This window comes from Phocoena sinus, chromosome 11 (assembly GCF_008692025.1).
Source record: "Phocoena sinus isolate mPhoSin1 chromosome 11, mPhoSin1.pri, whole genome shotgun sequence".
NCBI classification, from domain to species: domain Eukaryota; kingdom Metazoa; phylum Chordata; class Mammalia; order Artiodactyla; family Phocoenidae; genus Phocoena; species Phocoena sinus.
Genome location: NC_045773.1, coordinates 35316561 through 35338700, shown reverse-complemented (window position 1 = coordinate 35338700; position 22140 = coordinate 35316561). Strand labels below are relative to the sequence as shown.

General features: G+C 50.5%; 1 protein-coding gene across 2 annotated transcripts in view; it reads left to right on the top strand.

Moving 5' to 3' along the window:
• Window positions 1-22140, top strand: part of CACNA1D (calcium voltage-gated channel subunit alpha1 D) — a 324032-nt gene that overhangs the window by 221678 nt on the left and 80214 nt on the right. Inside the window, exons 10-16 of one of the 2 annotated variants that reach the window (XM_032650076.1) lie at window positions 10863-10950; window positions 11241-11300; window positions 12228-12254; window positions 15183-15343; window positions 16297-16522; window positions 16653-16860; window positions 19363-19483. In XM_032650076.1, coding sequence (XP_032505967.1) covers window positions 10863-10950; window positions 11241-11300; window positions 12228-12254; window positions 15183-15343; window positions 16297-16522; window positions 16653-16860; window positions 19363-19483 — 891 coding nt within the window. The remainder of the gene's footprint in view (window positions 1-10862; window positions 10951-11240; window positions 11301-12227; window positions 12255-15182; window positions 15344-16296; window positions 16523-16652; window positions 16861-19362; window positions 19484-22140) is intronic. The other variant, XM_032650077.1, reaches the window with a different exon arrangement.

Sequence of the window (22140 nt, the reverse complement as noted above, 5' to 3'; positions counted from 1 at the left end):
AAAAGGCACCTGGAGCAGTTTTTTGCTCAAAAAGGTAAAAAGCTTTGGGAAGATGGAATTATGAAGTTGCCTGGAAAATGGCAGAAGGTAGTGGAGCAAAAGGCTGAATACATTGTTCAATCAAGTTCTCGGTAAAAATGAAAAATGTGTCTTTTATTTTTACTTAAAAACCAAAGGCACTTTTTGGCCAACCCAATACGTGACAGTCACCTAGGGAGTGAGGACGCATCCTGGTGCCGTGCCCCACCCCACACTGATTCACTGGTCTGTGATGGCACCCACGCATGGCTCCCTGGAGGTTCCAGTGTGACACCAGGGTTGGGGACTCCTGAATGCCAGCACGCTGAATATCACACTTGGAAGAAGACAGAAGGAGAGACATTCCTTCCTTTATGCCTGTCTGGTAGCTACGGTGACAGGTAGCTCTGGCTTTGTGCATCTACAGATTGTGTACAATGCCATTTCCCTAAATTTCCTGATAGAAAGCTGGTGTTACACAATTAACTGAATGGACAAGATTCCCTTGGAAGTTAGTTCCTCAGCTTTTGGGAAATTTTCAAGGATAATTTATTTAACTTTTTGCTGAGCTTCAAGTTTCTTAAGAAACTCTGCCAAATCTCAAAGTGATTTTTTTAGACGTATGCAGCTGTTTCTGAGTTAACAATGGAGTTTTGCTGGGACCATTAAAATCTGAAAGCCTAAAATTCTATTTTAAACTCTTCTCATTGTCGGCGATTAGTTTTTTTAAAAAGTAGCATTAAATATAATGTAATCCTTTTCAAGGAAGCTCATTCTAAAATTCTGGCCAGAAAAGCAAGGCATTTTACTGTGGGAACTATGAATGATCAATAATCCCTGTAAGTGGGAGTATTTGATGCCCAAAGAGAGGGGAGGATACCTGAAACTCCAACTCTGACCACTGGGGAGAGCCTCTGTCTTCTCTTCATCAGATCAGCTGTCCTGGAGGCTGTGAGCATTGTTGCTGCCCGCCTCGCACTGGGAAGCTGTCCCCTCAGTGTACAAGGTTGTCATAGCTGGCACCTCCCTTCTGCACATGCCACCTTGATGCCTTTTACTGCAATGTTTGATTTGCAGGGTGGGCAGAAAACCAGAGATGCCATAGCTGTTTGCAAGCACAAGGCATGGGAATTTATTGGTCCTGTTTAAAAGGTTGTGTCTTCAAATTTTGATTTATAAAACTGCTTTCAGCACAGTCAGACCACCTCAGGGTGCAAGTTCAAAATGAAAACATTCAAGTAAAAGGTGTAAAGCAAACAGCAGCAGTTAGAGCTGCATATGGTAACCATGCATCCAGGACAGCCGCCCTCTCTGGAGAGGGCCCAGTGCTGGAGTTACGGGAGACACCCGCTCCCCTGGGCGGTACTGGGAGCCGTCGTCTGCCCGGGGCTGGCCTCACAGGAGCTGGTGGGAGACGGACTTGGGGATGGTTGCCCCACCATGATAAGGAAGGCGGGCACTCCAGCCAGGTTTGTGGAGTCCCGACTCAGGGTGGTGTTTGTTTTTAATATACTTTGATTACATAAGCAGTGTTTGCCCACTGTAAGGAATTCATATAATATCAAAGTTTAGAAAATAAGAGCATTCTCTCATCCCTCTCCTTAGAGGGAAGCAGGTGTGGCAACGGGGGCCTGTTCTTTCCGGCCTCATCTGTGCACACGAGAACCTGCATTTGCACAGACAGAGCACGCTCACTGGTCCCCACCGTTAGATCGCCCAGCACAGATGGCCCTGTAACTTGCCCCTTTCACTGAACCGTGTGCCGTAGACATCTTTCTGTGTTTTTTTAAACAACACTTCGGCTGTTTTCAATAAGTGCCCAGTTTAAATCTGCCGCGATGGACTGGGTAGTCTATAGAGCACGTGGAGTCTACAGCAGTTGTCAGAGTTGGAGTTTTACGCTTGTTTGTGTGATTGTCTGGTTGCTCTCTTCCTCTGCCACGAGACTGGGAGCTCCGTGGGGGCAGGAATGGGGTCTGCTTCTATTCTGCACGGGGTGGCTGGCCCCTGGCACAGTCTTTGTCACATGTACAAGCTCGCAGTGGTTACTTGTTGAATGAAATAGCACCAGATAATCTCTATCACAGGCTTCCTCTGTGCCAGACACTGCTCTAAAGGCAGTGGGTACGTGGGTCTGTTATTCCTCACACAGCTCTGAGACCAGAACTTGACAGAGAGGGAAGACGAAGCACAAGAGAGTAAGCAGCCTCCCAGGGCCGCGTGCCTGCTAAGTGGCAGAGCTGGGATTCCAGCCAAGGTTTTGCCACAGTCTGCATGTTCGCCGCCACTCATCCCCCCAAATGCAGCAGTTGTGCGACCACCCGTGCCCTTCGTCCCATGGGAGCGGTACCAGGAAGGGTTTTGCTGGGGCCCAGAGGAGGCCCGTTTCCGAAATGTACGTGTTATGCCGAGTGGCCCCACTTCCCGTTCCCACCAGCCGTGCGTGCAAGTTTCCCCCATGCCCTTGCCCACCCGCCATTCCTTTCGCTGCCCTTGCACTGCCCAGGGGCGTGTGGCCTCTACACCAGAGTGGCCATTGTATCACAGAGCTGCATGGGGCTGGAGACCCTGGAAACATTTTCTTGTGACCCAGTGGCCACAGGGGAGTTGTCATGGTTGACTACGCCTCGCCAGTGCTCGTATCACTGTATTTCACCATATTTACGATTCACCTCTTAGAACAACTCTGTGAAGTGCAGGTCCAACTGTTGTTAACCTGTTACAAGTGAAGAAACTAAGGTTTCACCTTCGTACCACCATCAGGTACCACGTCCCCAGTCATTCAGCCAGTGAGTGGCAGGGCTGGGATTAGACCTGGTCTGTCCAGGTCCAGAGGCCACCACTTGAACCCCTAGTGTCCTGCCTCATATAGTGTTGCTGGCTGGACTCACAGAGCCAGTCAGCACCCAAGACTCCTGCTGAAGTGCCCTCTCCCTAACGCCCTTCTTACAGGGGAAGCCAGACCTTGGGAACCTTTGTCCAGAGTGGGTTAGTTGGTTGTTTATTTAGGACAGGTTTTCGAAGACCGGCGTTATGTATACTACTACAGAAGGTGCACGTCCGCTCTCCCCGTCAGATCCTGAACTGTAGGTTTCTCCGTGCAAGGGGGGTGGTTTGGGGGTTTGTGTATCAGAGCCCGTGGATGGGGCCACCTCTGGCGTCCTCGGGCCTGCTGGCATCGCTGTTGCTGCTCTCTACTGAAGCATAATGGAATTGCCTGTGTTCCACCCAAGGGGTCACATTGGCCGACCTACTAAAGGAGGATAAGAAGAAAAGGAGGTTTTGCGGCTTTCGCCAACACAGGGCTAAAGATCACGGTAAAATGCTGAGATTGAACTTTCTCTTTGGGAGACTCTTCTCCCCAGTTCTGACGCCTTTTCCTTACACACGGGCATGGTGTGAGGTGCATGTGCTGTGTGCTGTGTTTGTAAGATGCCTGTGTTTTCATTTGATTTCTTTGAAACTTGGCCGTGTTGTTTTCCTCTTGTCTGTCCCCCAGATGTGTGACTTAGCCAACACAGCATTGCAGTTTCCTCACAGAAGCAGCTGAACCAACTCAGAAAATGTATTTAGTTCCGCACGAATATTCTTAGACTGGAAGACAGACTTTTTAAACACTTTCCCCCAAATGATGCTTTTTAATCTAAACTGTTTGGAAATTCCAATGGTGTTATTTGATTGATTTTTTTTTTCTTTTCCAGGTTACATGTTTCACATGGCCTCTGGGTCTTCCAATCTCTGGCTGGTTTGCCCAGGACCAGGCTAAAAAGCTAGTAGTGTCAGTTTCGAGAATGAAGTTAAATGCAGACTTCTAGGATGCTACGATTTGGGGGCCCTTGCCTTTACAAGTGGGAATGGGGAAAGGGCTTACGTAGGGAACAGCTGAGTATCTATCTGTGCTCTAGACTAATACTTAACATAGCCCCTCATCAGAAGCCCTGGGGTTGGCGTCAGGACCATCCCCATGCAGGGCAGTCATGCAAACAACCGGTGTCCTGCCCTGCCTGCCCGAGCCACCCCCGTGGTCCCACAGCAGCACAAGGCTTTGGCTGTGCACACCTGGTTAGTGTCACCGAGGTCAGCCCTGCTCAGACGACTTTGGAGGAATCTGTGTGAGAAAATTCAGGCTTAGGGACACAAAGCCAGCCGCCAGGAGAGCAGAGGGTTCACGCTGCCCTGTTTGCTGAAGAGTGGTCTCAGCCACTCGTGGGAATGCCGAGCGCAGCGGTGATGGGAACCGGACTTGAACAAGTCCTGGATGGTCCGAATGAAGGTTGTATTCGATTCCTACTCTCTTCAGAAGGCCCGAAGGTGGGAAGGGACGCTGAGTGTGAGATAGGAGCCCTTCGTCACTCTGAGAGCTTGGGGTGGCCCCGAGAGGAGGAACTTGCCTGGGATTGGGAGCAGGTCTGGGGGCAGAGGCAGAGCTGACTCTCGCAGCTTTAGTGCCTGCAGAGGTCCGTGAAGAGCTTGGTGCGGCTCTGAAGGCCTCCGCAGGAAAAATGGGCTTCAGCTAAGCAGGAAATACTGTGATGGCCACGAGAAATAAGTTTTCAAAGACTGACGCCTACAAGCTCCGGTGGGTTATCACGAGCAGATGAGTGGTTCCCGTCCCAGGGGAGCAGAGACCCCTCCTTGGGCACATAGTTGCCCACCGTCCTTAGCGGGGGCTTGGGCCTCGTGGCTTTTCAAGGATTCTTGAGGCTTCTGGGTGAGCCTTGAGGTCTGCAGGAAGAGGAAGCAACCTAACGTTTTCAGGAAACTTTCTGTATTTTGTTGGGGTCGGGGGGTCTTTTATTGACTGAGCTACCTAGGAACGCTAAAGAAGGCCCCTGACATTACTGGTGGTGCTAGTGGGGTTGGGGCCCTTGTCGGGATGCTATGTTCCCCTTGTCACTGGTCATACAGAAATAGTTACTATCAGGGCATGATTCTTGCTTTAGACACAGACACCTTGGTCTGGCCTTGACCCACATTCTCCAACACGAGTCTGGCTTCTTTACAGCAACGAGAGTCCGTTACCCTGTGACGGCTGAGCCACTAGCAAGCACAGGCACATTCCTCCAGGGGATGTCGTGGCACTGCCCGTGCTTGTCATGAAAATAAGATAAAAACACAAGATCTTGGCTTTGGAGCCCCTGTCCCCAAGGAAGGCAGCCATGATCCTGCCACTGCTCAGTTGTCTACCCTCACCACCGCCCCCTGCCTTTGAAAGGAAAGAGTGAGAAGCTTTAGGCTGCTGGGGCGTGGAGGGAAGTGCTAGAAGAGACCCGTGAGAGTGCAAGAAAGCCTGTCCCGTGGAGAACAGGGGAGCGAGGCTCCTAGAGGCCCAGGACATGTGTGAGCGAGGCTGTCCCAAGAGGAGGCTGGCAAGCTCCAGGCTCACTTGGCAAGGGTCCCCGTGGTTCCTGGCCCCGTGGCTGGCAGAGGTCTCTTGGGGGCTGCTATCTCCTGTGCTGTTCCACTCTCCAGGGCGCTCTGCCCGGAGGTGACTTGGACCCAGTTCTCATGGGCCAACTGCTGGCCTCCTGGCCACCCTCCTGAGGGGTGGGCAGCAGCTTCCCAGTACTGCTCGTGTCTTGCTCTCCTTGCTGAGCTGTGGGGGAATGCAAGGGAAACCCCTTTGGTGCCGGGAGTGAAATCAGACAGCCTGTGGGTGTTTCCTCTTTACAGCAGTTCTGTCAGGTCAGAGGTAAATTGGTCTTAGAGGTGCAGTTGCCCAACAGCTCATTTATAGATTCGGTAACTAAGCCCCGGGAGGAAAGGGGACTTGTCCCCGTACCACCGATGACAGAGACCAAGCTTCTCTGACATCTGTCCTAGAGGCTTTGGGCTCAGTAGCCTCCGTCACTCAAGGAAGTTAGTCTGAGATTTTGCTGTGCCTGTTAGTAGTGAACATAATTTGGGGGCTGCCCATTTGGACCCACACAGAGACTCATTCAGACCCCTGAGCGTGCGTACCCATGCACGTGTGCATGCGTGTATTTGTGTGTTGACTTCCCTCTGAATTCACAAACCAGGCAGATATAGTTGAGAATTACGTCGTCCTTCAGAGAGAAGGTAGATAGAGGAATGTTTACACGTTGGTGAAGATGGTGTTGTGCTAGCCTGAGAAACAGCGTGTTCCCCTGGTTTATTTTGTGTGGCATTACCCATGATGGCGTCCAGGCCCTACAATTAGATCCTAAAGAGAAATAGTGTGACCCGCTATCCACAGAGAGTGCTCCTAGCGGGGGCCGAGCCCAGGCTGCCTGGGTGGCCCTGGCAACTCTCACTTGCGGTCCAGGGCGTGCTGGGCTCCTGGCTGGCTGGCACCATCCCCTCGCCGACGGCAGCACCTCTGGGCCCCTTCTCAGCGCGCACACACTCAAAGCCTGAGGGTCTGCCCTGGAGCTCTCCCCAGAGATCCCAGTACCTGGAATCAACTGCAAAGCATAGGCCCTGAGCTACCCCAGATTTTCCGCAGGCAGATTGCAGGCAAGTCAGCATCCTGGCACAGGCGACAGGCTTGTTCTAGTGCCTGGTTTCAGCTGGAGTCATTGAAAAGTGTTTTCAAATTCATATTTTAAAAATGAAAACTTCCTCAACAAAGCTCTAAAGTTTCCTGAAACGTGTAAAGGAAAAGGACTAATAGCCTCTCTGCGTGCAGATGACCCCGGCTTCTTCTGCAGGAGGGTCTGGTGCCTGTAGGTCTGGGGGGGTCTCTCTGTTGCAGCCCTAATTAGGCCTAGCTGCTGGTCATCAGTGAATGCTGACTCCCTGCTCAAGGCGACAGAGAGGTCACCCTGAACGGGGCAGATCTGATGCTGTGGCAGCCGGTTAGGGAGAGGGGCACATGTTCTGATAATTCGTCCTTGGGTTTACTTACTTGGGCTTTTATAATTCTTTCTGTTTGCATTTTTATGAAGTCCCAGTAGTCCCTGTGCCACCTGCATTTTTGTACTCCCCACATTTGCTGGGCTGATCTCCTGGAAGTGGTCTGGCTAATTAGGACCAGACACCAAGGCTGGTGGGTAACACGCTTGCTTGGTTTTTGGAACTTTTTGAGTTATGGAGTTTTAAGTATATACCCATACACATACCAACATGTACCAATACTGAAACATACACCAGTATATTTAAGGATGTACCAAAGCCACACGGGTGGTCTGGTACAGTGGCAGGGACTCAGGAGAGCTTTCTCCTCACACATCTGAGCTGCGTGTCCCAAGGCAAGTGGGTCAGTTCTCTCATCTGTGAAATCACAGCGTTTGTTCATGTCATCTCAGAAGCCCCTTCCAGTTCTAACAGTCTGTGATTCTCCTGTCTTGATTTTTTAAAACGTAGATGGGATCCTATTGGGGCTAAGTGAAGTGAAATCCATATCAATTTATGAACATTAAGAAAATGAATGCCTGGTGCAAGTGAAGGGTGAAATGTTTTAATGTACAAACAAGCTCCTTGGTTATGCCCACTGGGCCCTGTGTCTTCTATATGTCTGGAAAAGGAAACACTCCTTTGGCTGCAGGGAGAGGCTGGAGTGGACGGGAAGGGTGCCAGGGCCCCAGCCAGAGCCTGGCTCCTCGACCTGGGGGGAGGGACTGGATCCAGATCCATTTCCAGGACCAAATGAGGTCACCACGTTCTAGAGTGGTCACTGCTCTCTTCCCCCACCTGCCCCTTCTTCTCCTCCTCCTGAGCCCTAGGGACATGATTCTGGAACAGATTTATTTATTAGGGACCTATGGCTCTGTAGGTGTCAAACAGTGATGCCAGAAAAGTTGCTTTCCATACAACAGGCTAGATTAGAAATAACTCAGTTTAAGACAGAAAAGATACAAACCACGGGTGTTGGCCGAGGCTGCTTCAGAAGTGCGGAAGGCTGTTCAAAAGAGAATCCTCTGTGCGGTAGTAGAAGTGGGCAGGGCGAAGTGACACTGGATTTGGACCAACTAGGGAGTGTCGCCTTGCTTCCAGGGAGCTCCAGGAAAGCTTTTCTGAGATGATGGATTCATCATTTATGGGCCTCACTGATGGCCCGACACTGCAGACCCACTCTGTATCTCACCTCTTACAGTTCTGCCAACAGCCCTGTGAGGTTAAGTACTCCCCAGTTTACAGATGAGAAAATGAAGCCTTGGAGATGTTCGGTCACAAGTGTGGAGTTAAACTTAGACCCGGCCAACCTGAGAGCCCGCCTTAACCACTGTCCCATCCCACCTGAAGGATGGAGCCCGCTTGGCAAGCAGGAGGATTCTCTCCCCCAGTGCAGCCTCAAGTTTCTGCTTGTGGAGTTCAGTTTTATTTCTTATCTCCCCACCCCCACCCCTAGTCCAGGGAGCAGCTTGTACATTTCATTCACTAGTAGTTGGCATAGAGCCAGAAATGCAAAATGATGTCCCTCCCCCCCCCCCCCCGCCCCCCTTCCCATAGGCAGGGTGGTGTAATTTATCTGTTTGGATCAGATCATTTGAGAAACAAGCTTTAGGAATGAAATGCAGCAACTCATGATGTCATCATGGGAGTAAAAAGCCACAAAGCTCTAGCCCGTTCAGGAGAAGTTTGCTCTTTCGGAAATAGTGACTGAAGTTACAGTATGATTAATAGTGGTTAATATTAGAACCATGAAGTGGCAAACTGTTAGAGATGGAAGTGACCCTCAGGAGTCTAGAGATAGTGTCCCCACTTTACAGGCAGGACACTGAAGCCTGAAGAGAGGTGGGACTGCCCAGGGCAGAGCCAGGACCTAACTGAGGCCGAGGGCCCTCACCCACCCACCCCACCCCCGCCCCATGCTGCTCTCAACTTCTGTCCTCTTAGTGGTGGCACTAAGCACCAAGAAAAACATTCCACAAAGACGACTCATGCTCATGTTTGTAAGGGTCTCCCACCATGATTTTCTTTGTGCTGCTCCTGAAGATAAGGGTGACCCTGTAGGAGGAACCTCTGACAATGAACTTGGCTGACTCTTAGGGATTTTTTACTCTTTCTGCTGAAGTCAGAGCATGGAACAGTCATGGAGAAGTGAATTGCACGAGCAGCCTCCTGTGTATGTGTGTTTCTATCTCTTGATGGAGCTTTTTGTTAAAGGTTTTCCTGTGATTGGATTGTGGGCTTTTTTTTCTTGCGGGCGGGCAGTGTTTTTGTCTGTTTTTTGCATGGAATGGTGAGAGTGAGTCAAAGTTTGTAGCTGGTTTCTTTCGACCTAACTAAGGAAGAAAAAGGTTATTCTGTGAGGATACCAGCTGTGTTATATGGGTCTGTAATGATCATTTTGTCTTCACTTTTGAAACCTTTGCCTAAATGTGCCTGGAGGTAGCTATTGAGCCCCACCCCTCGCAAGCAGGCTCAGTTCCCTGGGTGCTGACAGAAGGGAAGGGGTCTTCTTCGGTGCCTCAGAAAAGATGTTTCTCAGCTCTCTGGGCCCTTCGAGTCAGGTCTGCGTCCATACTTGCCATTCACACCCTGTCTCCGCACTGAGCAGGGTCCGCAGGCGTGCACTGCACAGACAGAGCTCGCTGGTCCCGCACCTTCGCCCTGCGTGCCTGAGCTGGTCTCAGACTCCGCCCCACAGCACTCCAGGCACCACTGCCGGGTTTTACAGCTGAAACCAAGGCGTCCTTCCTAAGAGGAACCATATGGGCAGAGCTTGCAGGGGGAAAGGGTTTCCTGTTGGCACCGTTAGGTCTATAAAAACCATAAGGTCACTGCAGTTCAAAGTTATGCATCAAGGGATAGAAGAAGTGCATGGGTTCAGGTGATTCTCCTGTGTTTCAACCTTCGACCACCTCTCCTAACCCCAGAGCAGGATTAGTCGTTACCGCACTTGCTCAGACCCCTGCGGTAGCTCTTGTCACAGTAGGTTGAAGTCCACCGGGGGGCTGCCTCTCCCACGGGCCCTCCAGGGCAGGTGCAGAGCCCAGTCCCTCTCTGCGTCCCGCATCTCCTTTGCTGCCTGGTCTCCAGCACACGTCCGTGATGTTTCTAGGGTTGAATCAAGTGGAGGAGAAAAAACACCCGTGTGCCAGATGGTGGCTCTGGGTGGGTCCCAGGGCCACCTGACACTAGCAGGTGCATTTCAACATTTCTTCCACTTCTGCTCAGGATCGTGCTATGGGGGAGGGAGATGTGCCCAGAGACCCTGGTAGCACTGGGACCACAGGCAGCTTTGCCTTCTGGTCGCTGGCTGGGAGAAAACCTTCTTCTCCCCATAAGACTACTTCTTGGTGCTCTAGTGCCGGTGTCTTTGGTCGGCACCTTCTGCATCTTGGCTTCACAAGCTGGGCAGAAGAACATCAGATAGATTAACGGAAAATGAGTCAAATTCTTAATTTTTAAAAAAGATTTTATGCTTGGTACCTTCGTGCACTCCTCCCTCTATAATACCTCCTCTCCTTCAGTATATTTAAAATAAGAATTTGTGAAATATTAGGTTTGTTTACAGATTTTCTCGAGTACTTCTTGTTGGGACAAGAAAAGATGTAGCTGTAACTGAGATGTTTTGATGGCCTCTCAGCACAAACCTGGAAATCAGAAGAATAAGCTGGCGCCAGGCACAGCGGCAGGATTCAGTTTGGTCCCCAGGCTTCTTCTCTTGGGAAGTTGGATGGACAGGATCTCTTCCTGTTGGGGGACTTTGTGGGAAGTCCTTGGCAGATCACGGAAATGAGGGCTCCCCACTGTGGAGGCGCCTGGCTTCTTGGCATTTCCTTTTGCCAGTCAAACCCCTGAGGACCCTTCATCACCCTCCTCGCCCTCTTGCCAGATTCCCCAATGGTCAGCCTGGAGGCAGAGATCACATCTGTCCCGTCCCCGGGCGCACAGTGCATCCGTGGCACCACTTAAAGCGTTTCTTCTCCCCACAGCCAGCATGCCCACCAGTGAGACGGAGTCTGTGAACACGGAGAACGTGAGTGGGGAAGGCGAGAACCAAGGCTGCTGTGGGAGCCTCTGGTGAGTGGGGTGGGAGGGGGGGGGTGCCCTGAACTCTCAGCTCCTCCTGGCTTCTTAGAGAAGCAGATATGAGGAAGACACCCAGATTTCAGGGGAGCCCTGGAGCCATGGCCTCAGGTGCAAGAGGGGTGGGGTGGGCTCACCCTGGACCCCTTGGTCCTCCCCCTAGCCCAGATGCCCCAGACCCCCAGCACTTCACCTGCCTCTTCCCTCAGAGCAGTCTGTCCCGTTGAGGTGGAGCCTGCCGCGGGCTGAGCCGGGTAACCCAGCAATTCCCCTGTGTCTACTAGGTGCTGGTGGAGAAGAAGAGGCGCCACCAAGGCCGGGCCCTCTGGGTGTCGGCGGTGGGGGTAAAAGGCCTGATTCTCTGAGCCTGGTGCTGGCGTCAGTGCTTTGAAGGGCTTGTATGGCAGAATAGAATGTGCTACGTATTTAAGTTTCCTTCACTCACGGGGTCTCCCAACCTCATGTATAGTGGCTGGATAACAAGACCCTGCCGTCCTCGGCTCACGCACTTTGTCTGGAGCCCTGCACCGCCCTCTCCTAACCGTGGAGGATGCCATCACTTTAACACCCACTGGCTTTTTTCTAGACGAGCTGGGCGGCAGCAGCGGGTGCACCAGCAGCGTGCAGAGCATCGCCTGCTTTTGGGGGAGGCCCATGCGGTTTTGTCTGCTTTCTGCTGGTGTCCTTTGGGTCTTATGTCTGTTGAGTACAGGTGTCGTCTTTAAGAGAATCTGGTCTCCTTGGCAGAGGTTCATAAAAACGCTGTGTTAGGAGCAGGAAACTCAACAGTTTATGAAGTAGACTTGCCTCCTCTCTCTTGCTCTGCCCCCCTACGATAGCATGAAGTAGGCGGGGAATGGGTCTGTCTTGCCACCTTACAGATGAGCCCAGTGAAGCTCCAGAAGGTGCGCTGCTTGCCCAGGCTCTCGCAGTGAGTGACGAGCAGAGCCAGGACTCCGAGCCCAGGGCTCCATGTGCTGCTCTTGAGATGTGAGGCTGAGCTGTGGGCAGGAGAGGGCCTGCTGGCTGCAGTGTGAGGGGAGAAGAACCCCTGGCATCACCACCTGTGCCAGGGCTGCTCAGGCAGCTAAGAGTCTTCTCTTGCTTGGCCCCCTGCTCGGCGCTCACCCCAGCTGGCCCGCTGCAGGAGCCGGGGGTGCTGGATCCAGGCTTCCGTGCATGGCTTTTATGATATCTCTGCTGAAATGTGGGGGGAGCGTATCCTCAAGACTTCCTAACAGGAATCATATTCTTTTTTGTCTTTCTTTCAGTCAAGCCATCTCAAAGTCCAAGCTCAGGTCAGTATCTTCTTTCTGTACTTAAGCCTGTGTGGGTTTTTTATGTGCAGGCTTCCGAATTTTACATAGAGTTGCTCTAGACTTGGTGTATCACTCTGTGGCCGCTAACGTTCATGTAGAAGATCAATCTGCCCAGTAAACAGTAAGCACCTGCCTTGGAGAACAGTGTAGTAGGTGCCAAAGATGCCCCCCTCCGAAACAGACAGACCAGCAAGGTGCAGCAATGAGCAACGCTGTGCCTACTAATCAACCCTTTGCCTCCCCTCCCAGCGCCCTTTGTCTCAGAGAGATACTTCCTGTCACTTCTCTGCTTAAAGCCTTTCCATGGAAGGAAGTTCAGGAGGTCTTCTGAGTTGCTCGTAATGTTCCCTTTCTCGCTCTGGGTGCAGGTTACACCGTCTGTTGGTAAAAACTCATTGAACTGTATACCAATGGTTTGATACTTTTCCATATAAGTATTATTTTTCAGTTAGAAATAGTGTTTTACCACTATATACAAAACTCAACTTGAAATGGAATAGAACTACATGTAAAACTTAAAACTGTAAATGTTCTAGGGCTTCCCTGGTGGCGCAGTGGTTGAGAGTCCGCCTGCCGATGCAGGAGACATGGGTTCGTGACCCGGTCCGGGAAGATCCCACATGCCGCAGAGCGGCTGGGCCCGTGAGCCATGGCCGCTGGGCCTGCGTGTCCGGAGCCTGTGCTCCGCAAGGGGAGAGGCCACAACAGTGAGAGGCCCGCGTACCGCAAATAAATAAATAAATAACTACTGAGAGATCAACAACACAAATGAATCACAAATGAATTTTTACTAAGTGAAGGAAGCCAGTCTTAAAAAGCTATATATTGTATGATTCTGTTCATAGGATTCCAGATGACGCAAAATAATAGAGAAAGAGAACGAATCAGTAGTTTCTGGGGCTGGGGTGAGCAGAGTGGATTAACTGCAAAGTGCCATGAAGGAGCTTTATTGAGTGATGGAAATATTCTACATCTAGATTGTGGTTACAAACTGTAGAAGTAAATAGAGTAAAGTTTACCATATGTGAATTAGATCTCAGTAAACCTGACTTAAAAAAAAAGGGACTTCCCTGGTGGCCCAGCAGTTAAGACTCCACACACCCAATGCAGGGGACACAGGTTCAATCCCTGGTCAGGGAACTAAGATCCCACATGCTGTGGGGCGCGGCCAAAAAAAAAAAAAAAGAAAGAAAAAAAATTAAAAGCCCTTTCATGGACTTCCTGTTGCCAGAGGGCATTTAAATTCCTTCGTAATTTGGCCCCCAGCTCACCAAAACATGGTCTCATGTTTTGACACCCTTCCAGACTCTGCACTTTGTTATTCCGGACTGCTTTCAAGCCATCAAATGTACCACACACTCCCGTTCTTCCCGTCCAAGTCTCTTTGGGGGAGCTGAGTGGAGTGCCCTGCCCTCTTCCCCCGGCTAACTCTTACTCAGCTATCGAGAGCCAGCCCAGACCTCAGCTTTTTGAAGAAGCCTTCCCCGACTCTTCCAAAGATCCCTTGCAGCTCCCTTCTCTTTGCTCCTGTACCCAGTACCCTGGGTGTAACACTCGGTGTGGATTTATAATTACCTGCCACAGCCCGGTATACTGTTCAAGGACAGGGGCCGTGGACCATGCCTTCACCTCCACGTGCCTAGTGCAGGGTTTGTGGGGGTGAGACAGTCCCCTAGATTTGGGAGACATCTGTGACTTGTCACTGCAGCGTGAATAGACCCACCAAGGCTGGATCTTGTTCAGGCCACCTTGCTTATCTGTACTGAATTATGCATCACAGGAGAAACCCAGTCTTGTGGGGACAGTTTTTAGTGTCCTCAGTGGACTTCTTCTATGCTGGTTATCGTGTTTCCAGCTGCCATTACCATCAGAAACCATATAGCAAGAGCAGTAACCAGTTGCACCTTGCCTGTTCCAGGTCTTGCCAAAGAGCTGGCACAACTCTTTCTTTGGCCCCTGGGTTACAGTGTTCTTAGCAGATCGGTGCAGCTGAGTCGGCCAGGGCTACAGCCCTGGACACAGCCTGGAGATTCTTCTGACTCAAGCACCTAAAGGAAGTGCCCACCACCCCCCATCACTGAGCACAGGCTGGACAGAGCTGACACTGCCACTCGGCCTGCCCTTCCCTGGGACCCCCTTCACCAAGCCATCCTGTGGCAGGGAACGTTTCCTATAGGGAGACGGGCTAAGGGAAAGAATACTTTCTCTAATTACGTACTGCAGCTGCGAACTGGTAGAGGACATGCTACTTGTCTTCTTGGCTCAGCTCATTCTATTTGTATGCAAACATGATTCAATATTAGCTTTTCTCCTGAAGGTATATTTTGAGCATCCCTAGTTAGAAAGGGCACCTGATGACTCAGGAGTACTCAACGTCGACAGCTCTCTCCGGCTCCAGAGGAACCTCCAGATTTAAGAAAGGACTGAAAGTTTCCCTAAAAGGAAAACTCGGGTTTGGGAGCACTTCGCTGCCTGGGAAATTCCGCACGATGACTGAGGTGCTGCGAGAGATGTGTGATAAGCTGGTCTCGCTGCCCTGAGAGCTCGGACAGATCCGTGTGCCTCGAGGTGGGCACGTGAACTGCATACGTGTACGAAGTCATGATTCTGTGAATAGCTAGATTTCCTAACTGGTTTGAGGACTGCATATGACAGATTATGGGGTTATCTAAAGCCATAGGAAGGAAACTGATAGCATGATCAAGTCAAGACTGTGCTTTTAAAAGTTGCATTTTAAAACCAAAGTAATTTGTCTGACGAGGTCTGGTCATTTCTATGCCATTTGTTCTCATCTTTCCTCCCTGCACCCTGACCCCAGCTGGGACCTCCAGAGTGCAGTTACTCCTCAGTGATGTTGATCAGGTGCTGCATCTGTCTTCCAGGGAGTGACATTTGCTTTTCTTTCAGCCGACGCTGGCGCCGCTGGAACCGCTTCAGTCGCAGAAGGTGTAGGGCTGCCGTGAAGTCTGTCACGTTTTACTGGCTGGTTATTGTCCTGGTGTTTCTCAACACCTTAACCATTTCCTCTGAGCACTACAACCAGCCTGACTGGTTGACACAGATTCAAGGTATAAGCAGAAGCCGTTCTCTTTCTGTTCCGAATAGGGGATCCCTGAGGCTGTCTGACTGCAGTCTAGTCTTTTCTGATGGACATAGGGTAGCATCCAGGACCATTTCCAGTGAGCAGTAGCTTGGAAGGCGGCAGAACCAAGCACAGGGCGCACCTGGAGAGGGGGTGCGGTCTGTGCCATGTGGTGCGTGAAGCACCTCGAAGCTGATAACTCCAGAGCAACTCGTTGTCTTAACCCTGTGACAACCTGGGATCAAGGAATCAGGCAGCTGGAAGGGACTTCATCATCCCTTCTCCCCGTCTCCACTGGAAGCTTTGTTTTCCTCTGTAGTTTTCTTGGCAAGCGGTGGCTGTTCACCTACCTCGAATGCCCCAGCAGGGAGAATGGGAGCTCATCCCATTCTGAGTTCGACAGTTTTGAGCCATTGTGAAGCCCTGCCTGACATCAACCCAAATCTGTTTCTGTCTGACTCTCCAGCCTGCTGGGTGGCATTTTCTGAAGTGACCCTGATAGGCAACTGCTTCTTAGATCATGGCGCTATAAGGAAGAGCCAACAGATTTTTTTTGTTACTGATTGAAACAAACAAACAAAAACCACGTGATGACCTAAATGCAGAATTGTAGGCTTTCAGGGCTCGAAAGTATCAGAGATTATGTGGTAAGCTGCCCCTCCCCACTTTACAGTCAGTGAAACTGAGGCCCAGAGAAACCAAGGAACTTCTCCAAGGGGCACACGTCTGGGTAGTAGCCAGAAGTAGGACCAGAGCCTGACAGACGAGCAGACCATAAGCGTTCTTGCTGCATTTCTGTAATTGGGGCAAGAGCAAAGACAAGGGCAGAGGTTCTTGGGGCACTTCTAGCAGTGGCTGGTGAGAGGGAGGTGGGGAGGGAGAGGTCAGAGCCACTCCCATGATGAGATCCCGAGGACATGTGCCCCTTTGTCTTTCTAGATATTGCTAACAAAGTCCTCTTGGCTCTGTTCACCTGCGAGATGCTTGTAAAGATGTACAGCTTGGGTCTCCAGGCATATTTCGTCTCTCTTTTCAATCGGTTTGATTGCTTCGTGGTGTGTGGAGGAATTACTGAAACGATCTTGGTGGAACTGGAAATCATGTCTCCTCTGGGCATCTCTGTGTTTCGCTGTGTTCGGCTCTTGAGAATTTTCAAAGTGACCAGGTGAGGACGTGCGCATCTCACTGCAGGTGTTTTCTGAACGTGGGTGGTGGTCAGCCCTGTCCCCGCCTGGGGGACCTTCTGCTCCATCCCAGGTGGCGCTCTGGGCTCACCCCCTTGTCTTGACTTGCAGGCACTGGACCTCCCTGAGCAACTTGGTGGCATCCTTGTTAAACTCCATGAAGTCCATCGCTTCGCTGCTGCTTCTGCTTTTTCTCTTCATCATCATCTTTTCCTTGCTGGGGATGCAGCTGTTCGGCGGCAAGTTTAATTTTGACGAAACGCAAACCAAGCGGAGCACCTTTGATAATTTCCCTCAAGCGCTTCTAACCGTGTTCCAGGTGGGTCCCCCGCCATCCTTTCCCTGGGCTGCACCTTAGGGGATGCCTTCTCATCTGTCCACGAATCAATAAGACAAAACACTCCATTATTATTGTATTAGTAACCTCTGCCCTAATAACACTCTGATTAATTTGGTGCCATTTAAGTCATTTGTTTTGCATCTCACTCCCGATCTACGTGCTGTGATTTCACGTTTTTGTGAGACCACTAGTTGTATTCCGAAATAATCAACCAAAAATTTGTGTTTGATTGTATTGAGGTTTCTGAGGTTCCTGTGACATAGGCTCTAAAATCCTCTTCTTGTCCTTTGCTAATTTTTGGCGGCAGGCAAGTTTTGTAATCCTGGTTATAATGGATTTATGCAGAGAAGTGACTTCTAAAGCCCTAATGCCTTGGTGTATAGTCAGAGGAATCAGGGTGATTAAAGAGTTGTGACAGCTTTCTGGCCCTTTGTTGTCCTCCCTCGTGTGATGTAATGGGGACACACAGACTCAGGATGTCTCTGCCGTTGGGGCCTTTGCAGGCATCGGGCTGAGAAGGGAGCAGCAGTGTCAGAGGTTCACAGGTAGCCCTGCACTCAGAGGCCCAGCCTCTCCACCCCACCTGGCTGTAAGCTGAGGTGTCCCAAACCCCCACCTTGTGTATTGTGAGCTGAAGCCCTTCCTTAGAGCCTGGCAGGTAGATTTAAAAGACCCATCTGGGGGCTTCCCTGGTGGCGCAGTGGTTGAGAGTCCTCCTGCCGATGCAGGGGACGCGGGTTCGTGCCCCGGTCCGGGAGGATCCCGCATGCCGCGGAGCGGCTGGGCCCGCGCTTCCGGAGCCTGTGCTCCGCGGCGGGAGAGGCCACGGCAGTGGGAGGCCCGCGTACCGCAAAAAAAAAAAAAAAAAAAAAAAAAAAAAGACCCATCTGCCTGGGAATTCCCTGGCGGTCCAGTGGTTAGGACTCCGTGCTTCCACTGCAGGGAACGTGGGTTCCATCCCTGGCCGGGAAACTAAGATCCCACAAGCCACGCAGCGCCCTTGTTGGCCTCATCTGTCCTTGTTGCTTTTCACATGCGATGCCAGCGGCGAGTCCTGCGGGAGAGGGGGGAAGGCCTGGCGGGAGGGGCAGTGGACATGGACGTCCCACGGTGGCTCCTCCAGTGCTCAGCTCTGTGACCTTGGAAAGTCACTATTTTCTGAAAAATGAGAGCCTAGGGAATGATCTCTAAGGTTCTTTCCTACTTGGACGTTTCGAAGTGAACGGAATTACCGTCACTGCTCTAGACCTGGCCTATAGCAATAAAGTATATAATATTAACTCGGTTTTAATTTTTGGCCACTGACGAGTCTTTTTTTTTTGGTACTTTCGGAGAAACCTGCATGGTGGCGGTGGTTTTTGTAGTACGTGTGCACGGCACAAAATTCGAAGGTTAAAAAAGCGTATACGAGGACAAGTCTCCCTCCCACCCAGCCGCCATTTTCCCGCTGTCGGAGGCAACCACCATTAAGCAGATTCTTCGGTGTTCCCAGTATATTCGCTCAGGTGTAAATAAACCTACCTACCCGCCTATCTACCTACAGATGGTAGCTCATCCTACATGCTTTTTTTCATCTTTCCTTTTAACACCTAACATGTCCTTAAGAACCTTCTTTACTGGTCCGTAAAAAGCTGCTGCCTCCTTTTCAATGCTGCTCTGTTTTGTGGCGTGGGCGTGCCAGAATTCATGGGTCCAGTCCCCTGCTGATGGATATTCCACTGTGTCTCGTCTTGGCTGAGTGGATGACCTTGAAGATACACCATGGGGCACGTGTGTGACAGTAGGTCTGTAGGATAAATTCCCCCAGGTGGAATTGCTGGTTTAAAGGGTGTGTAGCCATTTTTAACTTTGACACCCTTGCCCAAGTATTGTCTTCAAGGCTGTGGTAGTTCATCCTCCGGTGATGGGGTGTGGGGACTGCCCATTGCCTAACTCCCTTTCACCATAGTGAGTGTGCAGACGTTTCGATTACTGCCCGTCTGGTAGGTGGAAACGGTATCTCATTGTAGTTTTAATTGATATTACTGTTGTCAGGAGTGATGTTGAATGTCTTCTCAGGTGGGCAGGAGCCAGTTATAGTTCCTTTTCTGTGAATTGCTTCGCCTTGTCAAACCATTTGCCAAATTTCTGTTTGGTTGTACGGCCCATTTTCTCTGGGTATGCATATACGTGTTTAAATGCACAGAGGTCCTGGAGAGACACACCAACAGCATGCTTCTGGGGGGCGGACCGAATGGGCAGGGGTGTAGTCAGAGGGTACACAAGTCTTACATGGAATGCTATTTTATTTTCACCAGAAGAGTTAACTCATGTGATGAAGCATAACATTTAAAAAACTATAGGATAACAGATGCGTTTGTTCAGTACAAACTGAACTGTGAAAGGCAGGTTACACCAGACACGGGCAGCCCCCGGGAGCTCTGGGAGAACCGTGGGAACTGTGAGTCCACCTGCCCGCTGATCCCAGTTTTGGCTTCTTAGATTCTGACAGGTGAAGACTGGAATGCTGTGATGTACGATGGCATTATGGCCTACGGGGGCCCGTCGTCTTCGGGAATGATCGTCTGCATCTACTTCATCATCCTCTTCATTTGTGGTAACTGTATCCTTCAGCCTTCAGGCTGGCCCGGGCCGCCTTGTTGTCCCTGTCGTGTTTACTGTCTTCCTCTCTGAGTTTCTCCGTGGCGATGGTGGTAGCCGTGGTGGTGGGGAGGTGAGTGCCCTCACCTCACTCTCGTGCCCTCCTTCGCCGTTGCTAGGGCAGCACAGGAGAAGCAGAGTCTCAGTTAGGCTTTGAGGAATGAGAGCAGCCACGGGAGGGAGCCTGAGACGGCACGTGGGCTGCACCAGTGGCCACCCGCTCAGCATGGCGTCCCATCTCCTGTACAGGTCCCAAGGCATGGCTTAGGACAAAGCCCTGTTGTTCTCCGTGCCATCACCCTTGAGGGTGTAGGGAGGAAAAATGTCCCTCTAGCTTGCAGGTTCTTTTGGCTGGCTTGTAATCAAATTGAGGTAAGACAGATTAAGAGGCGGGAAACAGATTTAATTTCATACAACATCCCTTGAGCTGTATCTTCTCTAGCTTGTTAGTGAATTTTCTTCAGGGTGGAAACCCCAGTGCAAACCTATGGGGACAGTGCTTTGTTCTTCAGTGTATTGTGTGGAAGTCCCTCTTTCAACACAGAGAAATCCTAGGAGTCTCTCATGCAGCTCCAACAGCCCTGCTGCAGGGAACCACCCTGCTCCCCCTGCCTGGAGGGCAGCTCTCCTGCCCGGCTGTCTGCATGTGCCTCTTACTGCCTGTGGGTCCTGCTGGAGTTTGGGGTGGCATTTCTCCATCTTCCCAACTAGATGAGAAGCTTCTTGAGTCAGCGATCTCTTTTTGTATTCACATGTCTCGTGGCTTACACCACAGGGTCATGCACGCACAGCCCTTGGTCGGTGTTTGTTAAGTGAATGATCGGTATTTTTTCTCTGCTCTTCTCGTGATTAATTCTTTAGGCCACAGCCGTATACTGGCCCTAATCTGCAGAGAAGTATTCCCTGGCCACTTTCCAGTTAGATACTGTGTTTTCTTTGTAGTACCTGTGTCACTCTCTGAAATCCTTAAGTAGTTTATGTTCTGTCCCCCCGCAGCTAGAATAGATGCTACTTGGGAGCTTGGACTCCAGTCTGTCCTGTTTCCTCCCATGTCCCCAGCACCCAGAACGGTGCCTGGCACATCAGAAGTGCTTGACGGATGTTTTCAAATAGATTCCACAGCACACCACTGTTTAGGAGGGTCTTGTGGATAATGCTTCTAAAAACAGATAATGGGTATTTGCTCTTGGAAACCACCTGTTACAAACTTGCAAGATTTTCCTGTGGTTTATTACTCTGCATTTTCTTTCTACTGCCTAAAAGAATCTAGTGTCATTTTAAGACTAGAGTTGCAGTATTTGTTCATTGCGATCATCAGTAGGGATTCTCAGTGCAGTTATTCCCAGCACTAATCGTTTTCTGAGCCATGATTACCCCACGTCTGTCAGAGGAGAGCTCGTGTTGCCAAGCCATCGCCAAGCCCAGGACAAACTGCTTCCCCAGGCTCATTGCAGCTCTGTTAAAAAATAATCCTACTGTATCAAAGGTGTTTTGAAAGCCTTCATAGAATCCACTCACATTTCTGTCCTCTTTAAAGACTTGAATAGGTCAAGCATGACATCCCCTGGAAGACTGGTCATTATCAGCGCCTTGTTAGGTTATGTTTGTTGACATGTTCGGCAACCTGCCTGAGAGTTCAGATGGCGGAGGGTGTGTGGGACCGTGCTGTGCCTCTCCTGTCTTGGGGTCCCTGGGCTCCCGTTGTCTTGCACGCAGGTGGCGGCACGTCAGCTAGAGGGAAGCATCAGTCAGAGAACGGAGTCGTTTTGACCTATTTATTGCCCTCTGATCCCTGTGCTTCTCCAAAATGTACTTAACTGCTAACGAGTAAGAAACAGGCATCGTCTGATTTGGGAACCTTATTCAGCATATTTTTTTCAGTCATTCAAGGAAACCACACATAGGACATTATAGTAAGAGCCAAAAACCTGATAACTTGTTCAGTCCCCTAACTTTTTACTATTTGCAAAAATGAAATTCAGCCACAATAGTCTAAGATACAGCCACCGGGGGACACTGCGGAGGAGTGGTCCAGCGCCATCGGGCAATAAGGCAGGCGTGCTGGAGTCAGTCAGTGTTTGTGGAATGAACGAATGAACGAGGTATTCACAGACTCGGAAGGTCATTTCAAATAAGAAAGGCTCCGGCTGCCTTGTGCGACGGGATCATCATTTGAATAACGTGTAGCCTTTGCAGGGTCTTATTTGGAAAGGACACCCCGCATAGATATGTTGTGGGTGTGAGTGTTTTAAAAGAAAGAAAACAAAAGGCATAAAGCGAAATGCAAAATGCATAAAAACAACACGCTTATGTTATAGATTGTTTTACGCAATGTGTGTCATAGCCCTAGACCCCTAGATGTATAGACACGTGTGCACAAGCACATACGTGCACACGCATGACGGGGAATGTTGGCGTTTGTAGGTTTTCGTGGGTTTTGGTGAATCTTAATTTTGTTTTTGGCCAGCTTATCTTCTACAGGTTCTAGTTCTTTTTGAAAAAAAAAATGGGACTCTGGTCTCCTAGCTTTACCAAGTGAACATAGCACTAGGGGACAGTTACCTGTCACCAGCCTCCTGAACACGGGGGTGTTTCATTGCCATTATTGACCGTGTGTAG